The sequence below is a fragment of the Trichoplusia ni genome, chromosome 15, assembly GCF_003590095.1.
Source record: "Trichoplusia ni isolate ovarian cell line Hi5 chromosome 15, tn1, whole genome shotgun sequence".
Classification (NCBI taxonomy): Eukaryota; Metazoa; Arthropoda; class Insecta; order Lepidoptera; family Noctuidae; genus Trichoplusia; species Trichoplusia ni.
In genome coordinates, this window is record NC_039492.1 from 293801 (window position 1) to 308278 (window position 14478).

Here is a 14478-nt window from a genome sequence, read left to right on the forward strand (position 1 = left end):
ATCCAAATATAGCGGTAACAATTTTTTTACGATATGACGTCATACCGTTATTTAAACATACCGTAATTTTCGGGTTATTCAGTCCTATTAGCAACATCGCGGCTGTACGTTACTGTTATCGCGGGCCGCGTGGACATCTAGATTTATTCGTCATGAACCAGGACGTGGACACCACGAGGAAATGTTTATCTACTACGTACTACGCTTACTTACCAACGTTTTTGCTCGACACGTCTCCATTGCAATGCTAGAGTATTTTAACTTGAATGTTAATGCTGAGCTTATTTTAATGTCTAGGTAAAGATTTTTAAACCGATACGTATCATTAATTTAAAGTGTAAAATATCATGTTTTCGATAAAATTAAGACTACAACTATACTCTACACAAAATACGAATTATTATAAACTTAAAAATGAATAAATGATAAGTAACAAAAGACCCGCTAACATCCTATCTTTCACAAACCCTCTTTAATGAATGAAACGACCCAGACATCACGTGTCGTCAGCAAACGAAAACGCGCCACAGCCAGCACAAGTCAGCAACCACCAACTCTCAAAGAAACACTCTTGAAATAAAGAAAGCGAGACAGCACTCTACACAGTTTATAGCTCTGTCTCATTTTCACACGCGCATCAGTCTTGCGCAAAAAGTTAGTGGTAGGTCTGCAGCACAGCGTAACGATAGCGGAATCGAACCGGCGATATGTTAATGCGCGTCCGATCGTGACGCACGACGTTCATCCTGCCGGACACTTGCGGAAGATCACCACCTTGATACGTACTGAGAATATTTTTTATGTGTAAATAGCGTGGCTGTGAGTCGTTCGGAAACATTCAATGGGTTTGTTATTGGCTCCCAATAATGAGCTGAGGTTAGATATTATGTGGGCATTATGGTGCTGGGAATGTCGGCTTTAGTTGAGTACTGTTATTTCTCAGGAAATCTTGGCTTTTGTGTTCAGTTCATATTTAATTTCCCATGTAATGAAAATATCTGCCGATAATGGTGAAAAACAGGAACCATTTAAAGACTTATTAAAACAATAGTTCTCCTGCCGTTATACCAAATACCTAAGGGTCGGCAAACATCAAAAAAAGAATTAATAATGCATAAACATGCAAACACATTAAAACAGCCTTTCGATTTCATACTTTAAAATTCAGAATTAGAATTAACAACTTATCTTAAATTCAAAACATCAAATCAAATAGCATTATTAAATCTCAGAGACTTCAAACAAAAAACCTCTACAATACACATTCGAAAACTTATCTAAATCGCGAAACCAGTTCCAGAACGTCAGCCTCATTCAAATATGTAATTCCTGCTGTAACTATTAAACACCTATGATATTATCGCGGGCCTCGCATGATAGATGTACACATCCCTCTGTAGTCTGTACCCAGCCTAACAAACACAAATAAATCAAGATGTGTGCAACGATAATCGTGTCCGACTTTGTCACTCAACTCTTTGTTCGTAACTTTTTAGTAGCTTTTTTATTTTGTAACTGGCAACATTGGTAATGGCGCTCATAATGTTTTGTAGTGACGTTAAGACGACATGTTTAAAAAAAGGAACGATGTTTTAATAGATTTTTTTTTGGAGTTAGATGAATTAGATGATTGTTTTTTAGATTTTGTCTATGATTGACGGTTTAATCATGTGCCTATACTTTTTTTATGTAGATCAGATGGTTACGACACAGTTTGTTTTATGCTTTCTGACAGGTCTTTGTCTTAACTGCACATAATGATTTAATTAATTTATCCTACTTTTGTACTACCACGCCATTACTATGAATCAGTACTAACTACAAATCCCAATTTTTCCCTATCGTACTTCCTTACAAAGGTACTTGTTAAAATATTAGACATATTATTCACACAAGCAACGCCATCTATCATCACAAAATAAAACTGAAGTCGACAAGAAATTTTAGAATCCATGCTATTGATGGATGTTGGAGCAAGATATTAATAAATCGGCGTGTATTAATATTTAATGAATAAATTTTTATCTCAAGTTATCAGGGAATCTGATACGTTCAAGGTTCGTTGCATTTTGGGAGCCCTTACAACTTGTAAAGGACGTAAGAAATAAACTTCAGTTAAGTTCAGGTTTGGTCTTCAATATTAGATTCTTTAACTTATAAATTGTGCAAAAATTACTTAATTACTCCTTTGCAATAAGAACTAGCATGACCTAGTTTTTTAAACTGGCAATAAAGAAATCCAATGCAAATTGCAAGTGCTATAACTACTTTAGTTATTTCTACTTCCCATTAGAAAATTGGCATAAATAGCGTGACTGTTTATGTAAACAACTCAATAATAAACTTTACACACTCAAATGATGAACTTTTCGACTTACAGATTAGAGTCACGACTGAAGGACTCCACAAAGTCGTACAACATATAACTACCGTTCACAAGTATGTTGCTATACAGATTGTATTTACACGAAAAGTAAATAATGAGTATTTATTTATTTTCGCTATCTGTTGATAAGTGGAGTGTAGCGATTACCGTGAGTTATCAATCGAGATATGGTTCGTACCGGGCTGTGGTAGCGCGGGCGCTGCCGGGCGCGGGACGGCTGCGCTCGGCGGGACCTAGGTGATCGCTCACACGCGTCACTATCACAGATCTGTATCTCAGCGATTGTGACGCCACCGATGCACGACTATTTTAATTGGACCTCGATCACAGCCCCGATAACACCTCAACAAGATGGCGGCTTTGTTTTTTAACCCTACGTGTGTAGGCACGTGTATGACGCTTGTCGGCCGCCTTGTACCCGACATTTAACATTACATTATAATAATTCATACGAATTTTCATACGAGAACGCAAACATGCATTGTTCTCCTGCAATTCGTGAGGCAACTTCGCAGTCAAAGGGTACACCTAATCTAACAAGCTCATTGTTAAGTTCTAGTCAAAACTATGCGGGCTAGCTTTCAACGAATACATGAGTCGCATGTTTCTCTCTTGTACGAACGCAATGACATGTTTATAAAGACAAAGGGCACAGATGTATATCATTTAACGAATCGACGTTCAGTTCGCGAGAGCTGCATAAACGACACCGAGTCACGCCATCTATCTGATTGTCCGGACAACCTTTCGCCAAGCCAACAATCACAAGCTTATAACTTATTTAGCGAAAAACAGAAGCTGGAGCGCGACTAACGAACCGCGATAAGCTCGCGTTCGGTATGACGCTAACATTAAGCTGCCAGATAAAGGCAGCATTAGTCGGCCAATCGCGCGTCACCAACCAATCGTAATGACCAATCGGAACGCGCGCACACTAGGATAGCGTGACCCGAACGCAATCCGATCCGAGCAGTGTTCGTTACCGCGAGATGGCGGTCGGTGCGCGGCCGCACCAATCGTCGCGTCCATCTCGCTGTCGTGCCCATATAATGATCTTCACAGGGCCAGGAGAATGAAGTTGAGCCTCTCATTAATTGGCGTTTTGAGTCGAGATCGCTGCGCGAAAGATAGGTTAATTCCTCGCTCGGTAGAGATCGTTGTCGCTCCAAAAGGAAGGTGAGCGAACGTTTTCTGGAAATCAGATCCAATTACAACGGGGCCCGTTAAGTTTTTGTTCTGTTTGCCGCGGGCCCGCTCACGATATTGATGGACGAGCATCGGCTGTAATGACGGATCAACCGTCCCGGGTGCGCGAACTTAATCTCGTCCACATTTCTCGCATTTGTTAAGACGAGTGGCCGGTGCTCGCGCCCCACCCACGCGGCGACATTTACATAGCGCGGCCACGTCTCAATTAGGAGCGCTAATGTATGCCTCGACTCGCGAAGCCTCCATCTGACTGACGTCGACAGATACGGGACGAAACGTGACGAGTGACGACTATCGCGGGACGTCGCTGCCAACTCACCATCGCACAGCTATTAACAACACTAATAGGAGCCGATATGGCGTATATATTTTTTTTGCACTACTGTTTTACATTTGTAGATGCACACTGCTCAGTAAATAGTTCCTTATTTGTATTATTTATGTTTTCAGGTGAGGACGAGGAATGGGGAAACGAGAGCGAGGCGATGCCGGGAGAACCTCGCACACCAAGCTCAGGAGGCGAGCGCGCCGCGTCGAGCGGGGGAGCCTCGCCCGCGTCCGGGGGCTCGCCTGCCGCGTCGCCGCCTCGCCTGCGCCTCAACACCAGCCTCGCCACTGACCCGGCGCTCGCTCCGCAGGCCACCTCGCTCAAACACGAGCCACCATCACCGTCACCGCCACCACCACCGGCGCCACAAGCAAGAGACTACCTCGCTTTGACGGCGGCCGCGTTTCCAGGACTTTTTCCTGCATCTACCGCCCCGAGCTACGTATGCAAGCCGTGTGGCATTCGCTACTCGTCTCTGAGTACATTGCAAGCACATCAAGAACACTATTGTTCGAATAGATTGCCTAAGCCAACAGAAGGAGCAAACGCAACAGCTGACCCTTCAGTTGATGAGTCGAGCAGTGATGCGAAAACTCCGCGTCCTGCCGGCAAACAGTATGCGTGCACATACTGTTCATATAGTGCCGACAAGAAAGTTAGTTTGAACAGGCACATGAGGATGCATTCATCGTCGCCAGTAAGCAGCGGCACTCCAGCGCCGACACCGACCTCTAACGGTGAAGCCACAGAGGGTCCGCCGGTACAGGACCGCTACTGCGCAGACTGTGATATTCGATTTAGCTCTATCAAGACTTACCGAGCGCATAAACAGCATTATTGTAGCACAAGACAAGTTGTAAAGCAAGCGCTGGCAGCAGCTCGAGGCGGCTCGGCGACGTCCGGATCCGCGCCGCCCTCCCCGGGAGCTACTCCACCAGCGCAGAACCAGTACGCCCTCGCGTTACCGACTAATCCCATTTTAATTGTACCCTACTCACTGTTACGGAGTGCCAGTACTCTCCCGGGTGCGACACTGCCCGACCCTGATACGCCATGTTTCTTGTTACCAAATGGAACTTTCCAGCCTATCAGTCGAGCTTTATCCAACATAAACGCCGATGGAAAAGAACCTGAGGTTTTGAAATCAGCAAATAGACCTCGAGAGCCATCAAGAGACGGAGCCACTCCTCTGGACCTTAGTGTCCGGCGGTCGCCAGAATCGGTGGTAACTGATGAACACGAAAAAGAGAATAGGATACGTTCCGCGACACCCGAGCAGATAGTGTGTGCTCCTTCTCTGCCAGGATCTCCAGGCACACCGTCTCCGTCTCGAAGGTCCTCATCGCCGAGCGCAGAAAGCTCGCCTAAACGACGGCGGCGGAACTCCCGAGGGCCCACACCAAAACCTCCCAGCGTGCCCTCGCCACCTGAAGAAAAATTCACACCAATCGTTCCTCCCGCAATTCTTCCTCCTGCTCTTGCAATTCGCCTCGCATCAGAATTGCCAGTGACGGCAGCATCTCCTCAAGTGCTTGTAAAGCAAGGAGTTTCGAAGTGCAAGGAATGCAACATCGTGTTTTGCAAGTATGAGAACTACCGCATCCACAAGCGGCACTATTGCTCGGCGGGCGGCGGAGAGGAGCGCGCCAGCCCCGCGCCGCCGGAGCCGGGCCCGCCGCCGCAGTACCGCCAGCTGATCTGCCTCGCGTGCGGCATCCACTTCAGCTCGCTGGACAACTTGACGACGCACCAGTCGTTCTACTGCACGAAGCGCGAGACTCGGTCGCCGCGCAGCGTGCCGGAGGCTCCGCGGCCCACGTCGGGCTCGGAGGGAGGGTGGAAGTGTCCCTGCTGTGAGGTGGTGTCGCCCACCGCCGCCGCCGCGCAGCGCCACATGGAGGCGCACGCCGGCGTCAAGGCCTTCCGCTGCACCATCTGCCGGTACCGGGGCAACACGCTGCGAGGCATGCGCACGCATATTCGCATGCACTTCAACAACAAGAAACCTGCTGATCTGCAGGTAAGTTCGTATCACAAAATAATCACATTAATGACCAATTTTTTTGAATTATCTTACGATATTATAAGATGATGGAGATTTATCTTATTTAGAAAGTCTAAAGCTTTCTAACTCGCAGATTCAAAAAGGGTTAACTTCACACAATCGTAATTCTCATGAACAACTACCATCTATTCCAGGAGGAGAGCTACATAGCATGCGTGCTGGAGGAAGACAGTCGCGAGGCGACCTCCCCGAGCCCAGCGGTGGGCGGCGAGCGCGTGCACCGCTGCGGCAGCTGCGCCTACACCTCCACCTACCGCGGCAACGTCGTGCGACACGCGCGCCTCGTACACGCCACCGACGAACCAGAGGAAGAACAGACCTCCCCAGTCCCAACAGTGGACATCAAAAAGGAACCAGAGACAGAACTAGAGGAGACCCCAAACTACTGCAAGTCGTGCGACATATCGTTTAAATACGTGAACACTTACAAAGCACACAAGCAGTTCTACTGCACCGCTAACAACCAGGATGCGGCGGCCAACAACAACGTGCCTACGCCCGCCAGGGTCACAGACACTCCTGTACTATAAATTCTAGTGCGAGACTTCGCTCTAATCTCAAACATTCATGTATATCGGGCAAAGTGATGCACAATAATTTCATCAAAAACATTTACTGGGAAGGTAACTACTAGCGCCATCTCTTCTTGTGAGTGGGAACTAACGAAGTTAATAGACAAAGAAGAATGAATCAAAGAGTTTACGTCTCATGGTTGTCTGTTGTTTAATGCAATTTGATTTGTACAGGTTTTTTATGAAATTAATTGTGATTGCTTTATCAAACCTAAAGTTTTGAACATCATACTTTAAAAATATCGCTCGCAAATACAACAATTGCTTACGTTGCTTCAACAGATATTCTTGTAATTATTCTAGAAATAAGAATGTATCTTCGCGTTTTGAAATAAAATATAAAATTAAATGTGCAATAAATTAATGATTATTAAAATTACACTATAATAACGCATATCAATGCCAAATCGATGTTTGACATTTTCGATTCAATGTTATAATTATTATTATGGTAAAATAAAATACTTAGCTTACGCTACGTCACATAATATCTACAAAAGTAGTACAAATGCGTGGAAGAATGTACTCAATAAAATGAAATGGCGTGACATAACCTAAGTATATTTTCTCTTAACCCTTAAATGCTGGCAGTGGTTAAAAAAGTCCATCGCACGTTTTATGCGAGATTTTTTTTTGTACTACAAGCAAAAAGGTCTTATATTGGCTAATGTAAATACAAGCCCTCAATACTTTAAGATTTTTGTTACTCTGTTATTGTAAATTTCCTAGTTAAAAGTTAAACTTCGTATTTGTATTAGTATACGGTTAAAAAATATTACCAAAATTGTAAATATATGTATGTAAAGATATTACTAAATATTATTACCATTCGTTTTAAGTGATTGTTCGATTTTGTTGTTAATTTTTGTTTAATATTAATTAATTATTAGGCGAATTTATCTACTCCTTAACGCAGGTGCTGATCCAATAATGAGGTTTTATTTACCAGTGTCATTATAACAGCCATTTTAAAAATAAAAACTGTAATATTCTATTTCTTTCGGATACGTACTTTACTTCTAATCAGCTATCACCGAATATGAACAGAGTCAGAGATGGTTAAAAAAACATATTTCCTTTACATATTGAGTTTTAACATTCTTCTTTCATTTTCACGATTAAAATATTCAGTTATCAATGAAAAATTAGGAATATTACAGTTTTTATTTTATGAATAATTTTCATCATTTAAATGCAAACATTTACTTTAGTATACGTATTTCGTTTTTCAAACAGTGTAAACTTGCTTACCACAGTATTTATCGTTCTCCAAACAAAAAGTATCAAAACTTAAGTGTTAATAAAAAATATATAAAGTTACTAAGACCAGAAAAAATGTAGGACGGTAACGAAAACGAGATACCATATTCAAATTTAACGGAATTTTACTATGAATTAGTTAAGGAATAGACTAAAACCTTTTTTTTCAAATATGGCGGGCTTTTCTGAATTACTTTGTAATACGTAAATTGAAACCATCAATCTCTGTCGACTTCACATTTAATCGTAACTAATTATTTTTTGCTTGATGCGGAATAATTGCCTTTTGGTCCCATAAATATTGAAAAATATTAACTTTTGATCAGCAGTTTCAGCATAGCATAGACAAACAGACAAAAAAAAGTCCGTACATTTTTTCTGGCCTTTGTAAAAACCATGTTTTGTGAATGCCAAAGCATCGCTAGAATAATCGTAATTTGCATTTATAGTTATCTCATTAATATAGCTGTAGATTAAGTGACTACAAGACTTGTTCCCTACGTATAATTATATTATTGTAATTTGTGTATTTTTGTTTGTCTGTCTGTAAAGGAATGAGTCTCGATTCAATGTTGCGATAAATATAGGTACAAAACAGAATTTATGTTAATCTTCCATTTTTATGACGTATTCGGTGGGCAGGTGTACAAAAGTGACGTCATTATAAAATCTGATTTTCACCATGAAGTTAAAAGTAACTAGGTTGATAGCACGGCTGTCATTGTGCGAGCAAGATGGCGCAATATATCATAAGTAGCGGTGTCTCGCTCTCACAATGGCATATGTCATGACAGCAGAATTTGTCATGTTATATAACCAATATAACTGGCTTTTAAGTGTATTTTACTTTACACTAACAATCACTGCTTTCTACATCAAAACTCATATACCATATTTATAAAAAACTTCTTCATCTACGTACTTAGGTACTATATACCAAGTTAATTTTATACAAGCCTGCCCACAAAATGTAGAATTAACGTAAAAATCATGACATTTTATGTAAAACAAGTATATAACGAAACACAGCATCTGATGTTATGTGCCATAACTGTGTTCTCATTAAAGCATAGTTCTTAATGTAGGGGCGTCATCTCGAATAAAATTACAATACATTTTATTTCGTATGTTTTCACGTTTGTCTTAAATTTATTAATGGCCACTTGTAAGTTAGAAATAGAATCTTTAATTCGAATTCTAAAAGAAAGAAGTTGCATTGCTAGTACCAAGCATTTAAAACAGTGCCGTGGCGACTGTGCAAGCGAGACAGTGATATACACTCCATATAGCTGTCTCTCGCTCTTACAACGATAAAGGTTCGTACTTATTACCGATAATTATGTCAAATTAACAGCTAAGATAGATTATGAGGCCATCTAATAATTTAAGACACTCGTTCTGTACCTACCAATATTTAAAATGCAACATTATTATTATTAAGAAGTTGACTTAAAGTGATAATAACAATTAATGAAAGTAACTGATGTAGGCATACAATGATATTGTAAAAATACCGCCAGACAATAAATTATTTATCACATATTATTTATTCTTTTTATTTACTTTTCTGAACCCAATTAAATACGTAAACACTGAGGGCGTGGGTTCGACTCCCGCTAGACTGCTTATTTTAAATCACTAAAGTCTAAGGCAAATTCATAATATGTGTACTATAGCACAGATTATATTATAGTCTTAGTACAGTCTGAACTGGTAATGAAAGTGTGTTATGCGCGTAAACTTACTAAATACAAAGGGTGAGACAAACAATAAATTTGGGCGACTACAGCGCCTCTAGTGGCCCCAAGTATTAACATCAAAACTTTTACAACTTTTCCTGTATACTGTTCAGTCTCTCTCCTACTATCTCCTCTTTACTTCTTTTTACCTTTGCGTACCCAGCGAAGATAAATATCAGTAATTATGACACGACTGTATTTTAGTGCAAGAAAATATAGAATGATCATTATATATCATTCCCTCTTCATAGATCATTTCCTCTTCATATCACAAGTCTCTGAAGGGAAGAGGGTTAAACATTCTGCAAAAACGTAAATATGTAATGAAATTGTTACAAACTAACAGTTCTGGTTTTATTTAATCCAAAGAAATATAAGTAACTTATTATTATGGACTTCAACTTCATTATGTGCCAGAAAACGGCACCGCTTTTGTACAGATAACCAAATAGTTCAACACTAAAATAACAGATGGCGCTGTGAGATACAAAAATTGGCGCGATTCATTACGTCATTACAGTATGTTTTGATTCAAAGGTCGCGTCTCGCGAGTCGCGCGGCTTAAGGAAAATAAAAACTATTTGCACCGCGTGTAGTCCGGTCCATTCACTGATCATATTTATAATTATTTATTATAGTCTGTGTTTGTTGATACGCCGACTACGCCGTCATTCGTGTGTTGTGCTTGGTGGTGTCGACACCTGTTTCTAATATTAACGGTTATAAATAAGAAGAATAAAATGCCTTCAGTTTCCGATCCCGGTAGTTGGAGGAGACAGATTAACAGGCGTGCTGTAATTTCTAAAATGTGAGTCATTTATGTGTTTCTTTCTTTTTTTAATCCGGTCAAAGTCCTTAAAGAAATATTTTTGAGTGAATCTCTCATCTCTGAACAAAGCTGAATAATCTGCGAGACAATTCATGACAATTTTTTCAAAATTTAACCACCCGTTCTATACTCCTGCCTCCTGGACGCATGAGTGAAATGTATAGTTTTTTATTTATACCAAAATGTATAAGCGACCTTGGTGTTTCGTGTTCAAACTCCAAAGGTAACGATTTTTTTAAACTTAATTATGTTCATTGCTTTTATTTATAATTCACGACTTATTTCAAGTCTGAAGTAATGAGTTCCTTTTCAAGGAAAAATAAATAAATCCGATCTTAGATTAGATATTACTATTTCCTATCAAACAATTTCTGTTGTAACGTCGTTAACATTCAGTCAAAATAATAATAAACATCTTATCTTTAACGTCTATTAAGACGACGCGAAAAGTATAGTGCGAGTAGCTATACATTGCCGGTTATGACATACCATTTTTGATAATAGACCTGGCTTCCGCGCAATGCATGCAACTCACACGAAATTTCTCGCTTTGTCAGAAAGTAAGTATCTCGAAATCGCGCGGATCAAAGTCTAGGTTTAATCGTGGTTTGTGACGTTTTTTTTCACACAATCTGATGCCAACTGGATGTGATAATTAACCGAGATAGATATAAAAAAAATAAACAGCTGAACTTAAGACCATACGTTTAATTTAAATAAGTAAACGAGTAAGCTAAATATCTTAGTAAATAAGAATTTCAAACAAAATTCAGCAGAATATGGCGAGGCATAAAAAAATTCGAAACTATAAGGAACTGACAACATTTCAATTTTGATCAGTAAAAAACTCTTAAGAAATAAAATAAGTAGCTTATCTACTGTTAAACAGATTCTCGACTGGCGGGATAAATAAACAGCTAAACGCTTTATTTTTAACTAGCTCGTGACTTCGTCCCCGTGGGTAGAAGATATAATTTATGATTTAGGTATACCTGCCCGGTTTTTTTCACTTTCCATTATATCTTAGCTCCTTTTAGTCGCAGCGTGATGGTTTATAGCCAAAAGCCTTCCTCGATGAATGGTCTATTCAACACAAAAATAATCAATTTGGACCAGTAGTTCCTGAGATTAGCGCGTTCAAACAAACAAACAAACTCTTCAGGTTTATATATTAGTATAGATTAAATTAGTATATATTAAGTATGAAAACATTGGAGTACTTTGGAATCGGGTAATCATTTCATCATTATTTTCCCCACCAATTCTGTTCACCCTGTTTAACCGTTTATAAACTAATAAAACGTGATAAACAGATAGGTAAGTAAGAACATTAAGAACCTACATACGTATGTATACATACCAAACTGGCATAATATCATTGTTTTGTATTGAAATGAGCAAAAATGGGAAACCCCAGAAACACTTTTGAAGCATCAGGAAATTCAGATCAAACTTGATTGTCTGTTGAATCACCTAATGATTTTGTACTGCGTCAAACATTGCATAGACACCGCGAGAAAATAACCGTTATAATAGTTAAAGTAAGACGTAGAAATGTGTAATTAATGAGAATAGTGACAAGGAAAAAAGTTAAAATTGAAATACTGGAATTTACGTTCAAACTCAAATTAAAGAACTGTCGGCGAAGAAATAACCAAGGATTATGACATGTATGTATGACAAATCGTAGTATGCGCCACTATAATTAAGATTTAGGTTCTTAATACAAAAAACAAAGAGATATTTTTTTCTTATTAAATTTTTACGCATGCAATTCAATTGAACAAGTCCCAACTTAAAATCGACTACACTCAATTGAAACAGTAGCGTACTGTCGCTTGTTAGACAAATTGACAGCCTGTCAAAAAGGCCAACTTAGCGCAGACAGGTATAACTTTGCCCCGGACTTCGACTGATACCGGTTGTACTGCAAATTTTGGACTTCAAGCCCCTTGAATGATATCTACCCATCGCTGCATCGTGCTCTTGAACTCTATCACCAAATTGTTTCAAGATGGCGTCTTGTGTCGTCACTACTCGCGAATAATTTCGACTTTGTTATTATTATCTTGACTTAATCGATTGTGGGTCAATTGCTGGTACTGATAGCGTGTAATCATGAAGCTTCTGCATTATCTTACATGGACATCTTATTTTTGCATTATAGCAGAGATTTCAACTAAAACGTACGCATAAGTTGCGTTCGACGAACTCTGTAACTATTAATTCAAATTGAGCTTTAATAAAAGAAAATTAAAGTTCTAAATACAATGGACAGTAGGTACACTAGGCACCCAGGTTCCCTTCACTTCGTTGTGGAGTACGAACTTTACAGCAATTACTGAGATAGGCTGATAGACCAATTTTGTATTTATCATTTTATCGAATATTTAACGTTATCTTAGCTATCAAGAAATAAGAGAACTTTGCACTGATATCTCATGAATATTGTTCGTGAAGTTCAAAGATGGCATGTTAGTTTTATGTTTTGAGTTATTTCTGAATAAGTTAGGAATTTTAAACAGCAGCGGCTTAATGGTGGGTCATGAATACCCATCCTTAGGGAAGAAAGCGAGTATTGTCAGATTCCTACCGACAATATTTGTGAAAATGCTGTCCAATGTAATTTAAAAAATAAACAATTAGGCCTAATTTGAATAACTTACTTTTGATTTTTGAGAAGGTGAATGGCGTTGACTAGCTCGCAAAAAGAGTGCTTCCTTGGTGTGCTAGGTGTGGGTCGACTCAAACAGTAGGTATCTTAGGCATGATTCAAAACGCTGGAGCGGCGGGATTGTTCTAAACGGTTAACGTGGCCCCGGTACACGAATTGGTATGTATTCAAGGACGAAATATGAAGTCTGTAAAAGTCTGACTCTCCTTTCCGCTCAACTCAAAGTGGAAGGAGTCATATGATGATTCCCCATCCGAAAAAAATGGCCTCGCCCAGGCTACACAATAATGGCCATTGTAAATAGCAGAATCGGGGCCCAGGACTAATATATTTTACAAAAACATAGTTCATCTTTGTTTTAGTGAGGCCTCCATCCAACAGACCGGTGTGCCTATACACCTGACTGCTGTCGAGATGGAGAATTTCGTGTTCACAAAAGTCAAGACCCGGGAACAATACATGAACACCATTGCCAAATTACTATTCAAATTACGGAGGATCGGTAAGACATTTATTTGTAAAGAAGTTATGTAGCTTATGGCCCATTTAGACGATGCGAGAAATATCGTGCAAGTTGTAACACATTGCTGGTGGCGTGGCGGTACCGTGCTGCTGCACAATGTATTGAAACTTGCATGGTCTGAATGGGCCCTTAGGTGAACGAATAAGGACGGATCGAATGAGTTGATATGGCCTTGAATTAGGAAAGGAGGAAAAGGCGAATTTTATCCTGTTAGGGGATAATAAAGCGTGAGAAACATGACTAGTGTTAATTAGGATTACATTTTTTGACTTTACATTTATATTTAACGTCGCTTCCCTATGATGTTATATTTGACTGTTAATCCATGTTTAAGTTCCTACTGTTCCTAGTGTTCCTACCAAGTTTCAATGCGATTTTTAACGTTAAATATTTTTATCATAGAGTTATTATCATTTCCTCTTTTGTTTTTATTTGAAGTGACTAACGAATAATGATCTTTCCAGTACTCCACCAAAACGGTCATCCAGATCCCGACCACGTTATTGCGCGGCTACGAGAATCAAATGGCCAGAGACAGGTTAACACACAAGGACTAAAATCACTTCAAAACCTAAGTATGCAATAAGAAACTCAAAAGTCACTGGATAAAAAAACAGCAGCGCGCGACGGTTCGAAATGGAACTAAGTCTTGTATTTAGTTCTAAACTCGCACAACAGATGTCACTGTGCATTGAGAGGCGATTTCTGAATGGCGGTGTTAAGATTTTCCGCGGTTTGGTTGGGTCGGCTCGAGGCGCTCGTAACGTTAACTCTGGTTTCCCTTCAAACGCATAAATCTTTCGCCTTTTACTAAAGATTTCCGTGGAGGGGAACACTCAAATGAGTCTAACTCTATTTTTTGAATACTTCGCTTCGGCGAAGTTGTAATTCCT

At 39.7% G+C, this 14478-nt stretch overlaps 2 protein-coding genes and 1 non-coding gene across 6 annotated transcripts in view; all 3 read left to right on the plus strand.

Annotated features, from left to right (window-relative positions):
- Positions 1-9363, plus strand: part of LOC113501187 (zinc finger protein ush-like) — a 166661-nt gene extending 157298 nt beyond the window's left edge. For 3 of the 4 annotated variants that reach the window (XM_026882250.1, XM_026882251.1, XM_026882252.1), the window contains 2 exons: positions 4046-5943; positions 6123-9363. In XM_026882250.1, the coding sequence (XP_026738051.1) occupies positions 4046-5943; positions 6123-6518 (2294 nt within the window). In that variant the 3' untranslated portion in view covers positions 6519-9363. Of the gene's footprint in view, positions 1-15; positions 3563-4045; positions 5944-6122 lie in introns of those variants that run through there. The other variant, XM_026882253.1, reaches the window with a different exon arrangement.
- A 697-nt stretch (positions 9364-10060) lies between these two features.
- Positions 10061-14364, plus strand: LOC113501191 (mediator of RNA polymerase II transcription subunit 15-like). The gene is made up of 3 exons (XM_026882256.1): positions 10061-10367; positions 13425-13564; positions 14050-14364. Exons 1-3 carry the CDS (start codon positions 10300-10302, stop codon positions 14169-14171), a joined length of 330 nt encoding a protein of 109 aa, XP_026738057.1. The 5' UTR covers positions 10061-10299; the 3' UTR covers positions 14172-14364.
- Positions 14353-14469, plus strand: LOC113501584. Its single transcript, XR_003401297.1, has one exon. It is a non-coding gene; the product is annotated as a U5 spliceosomal RNA (small nuclear RNA).
- Positions 14470-14478: the final 9 nt, after the last annotated feature.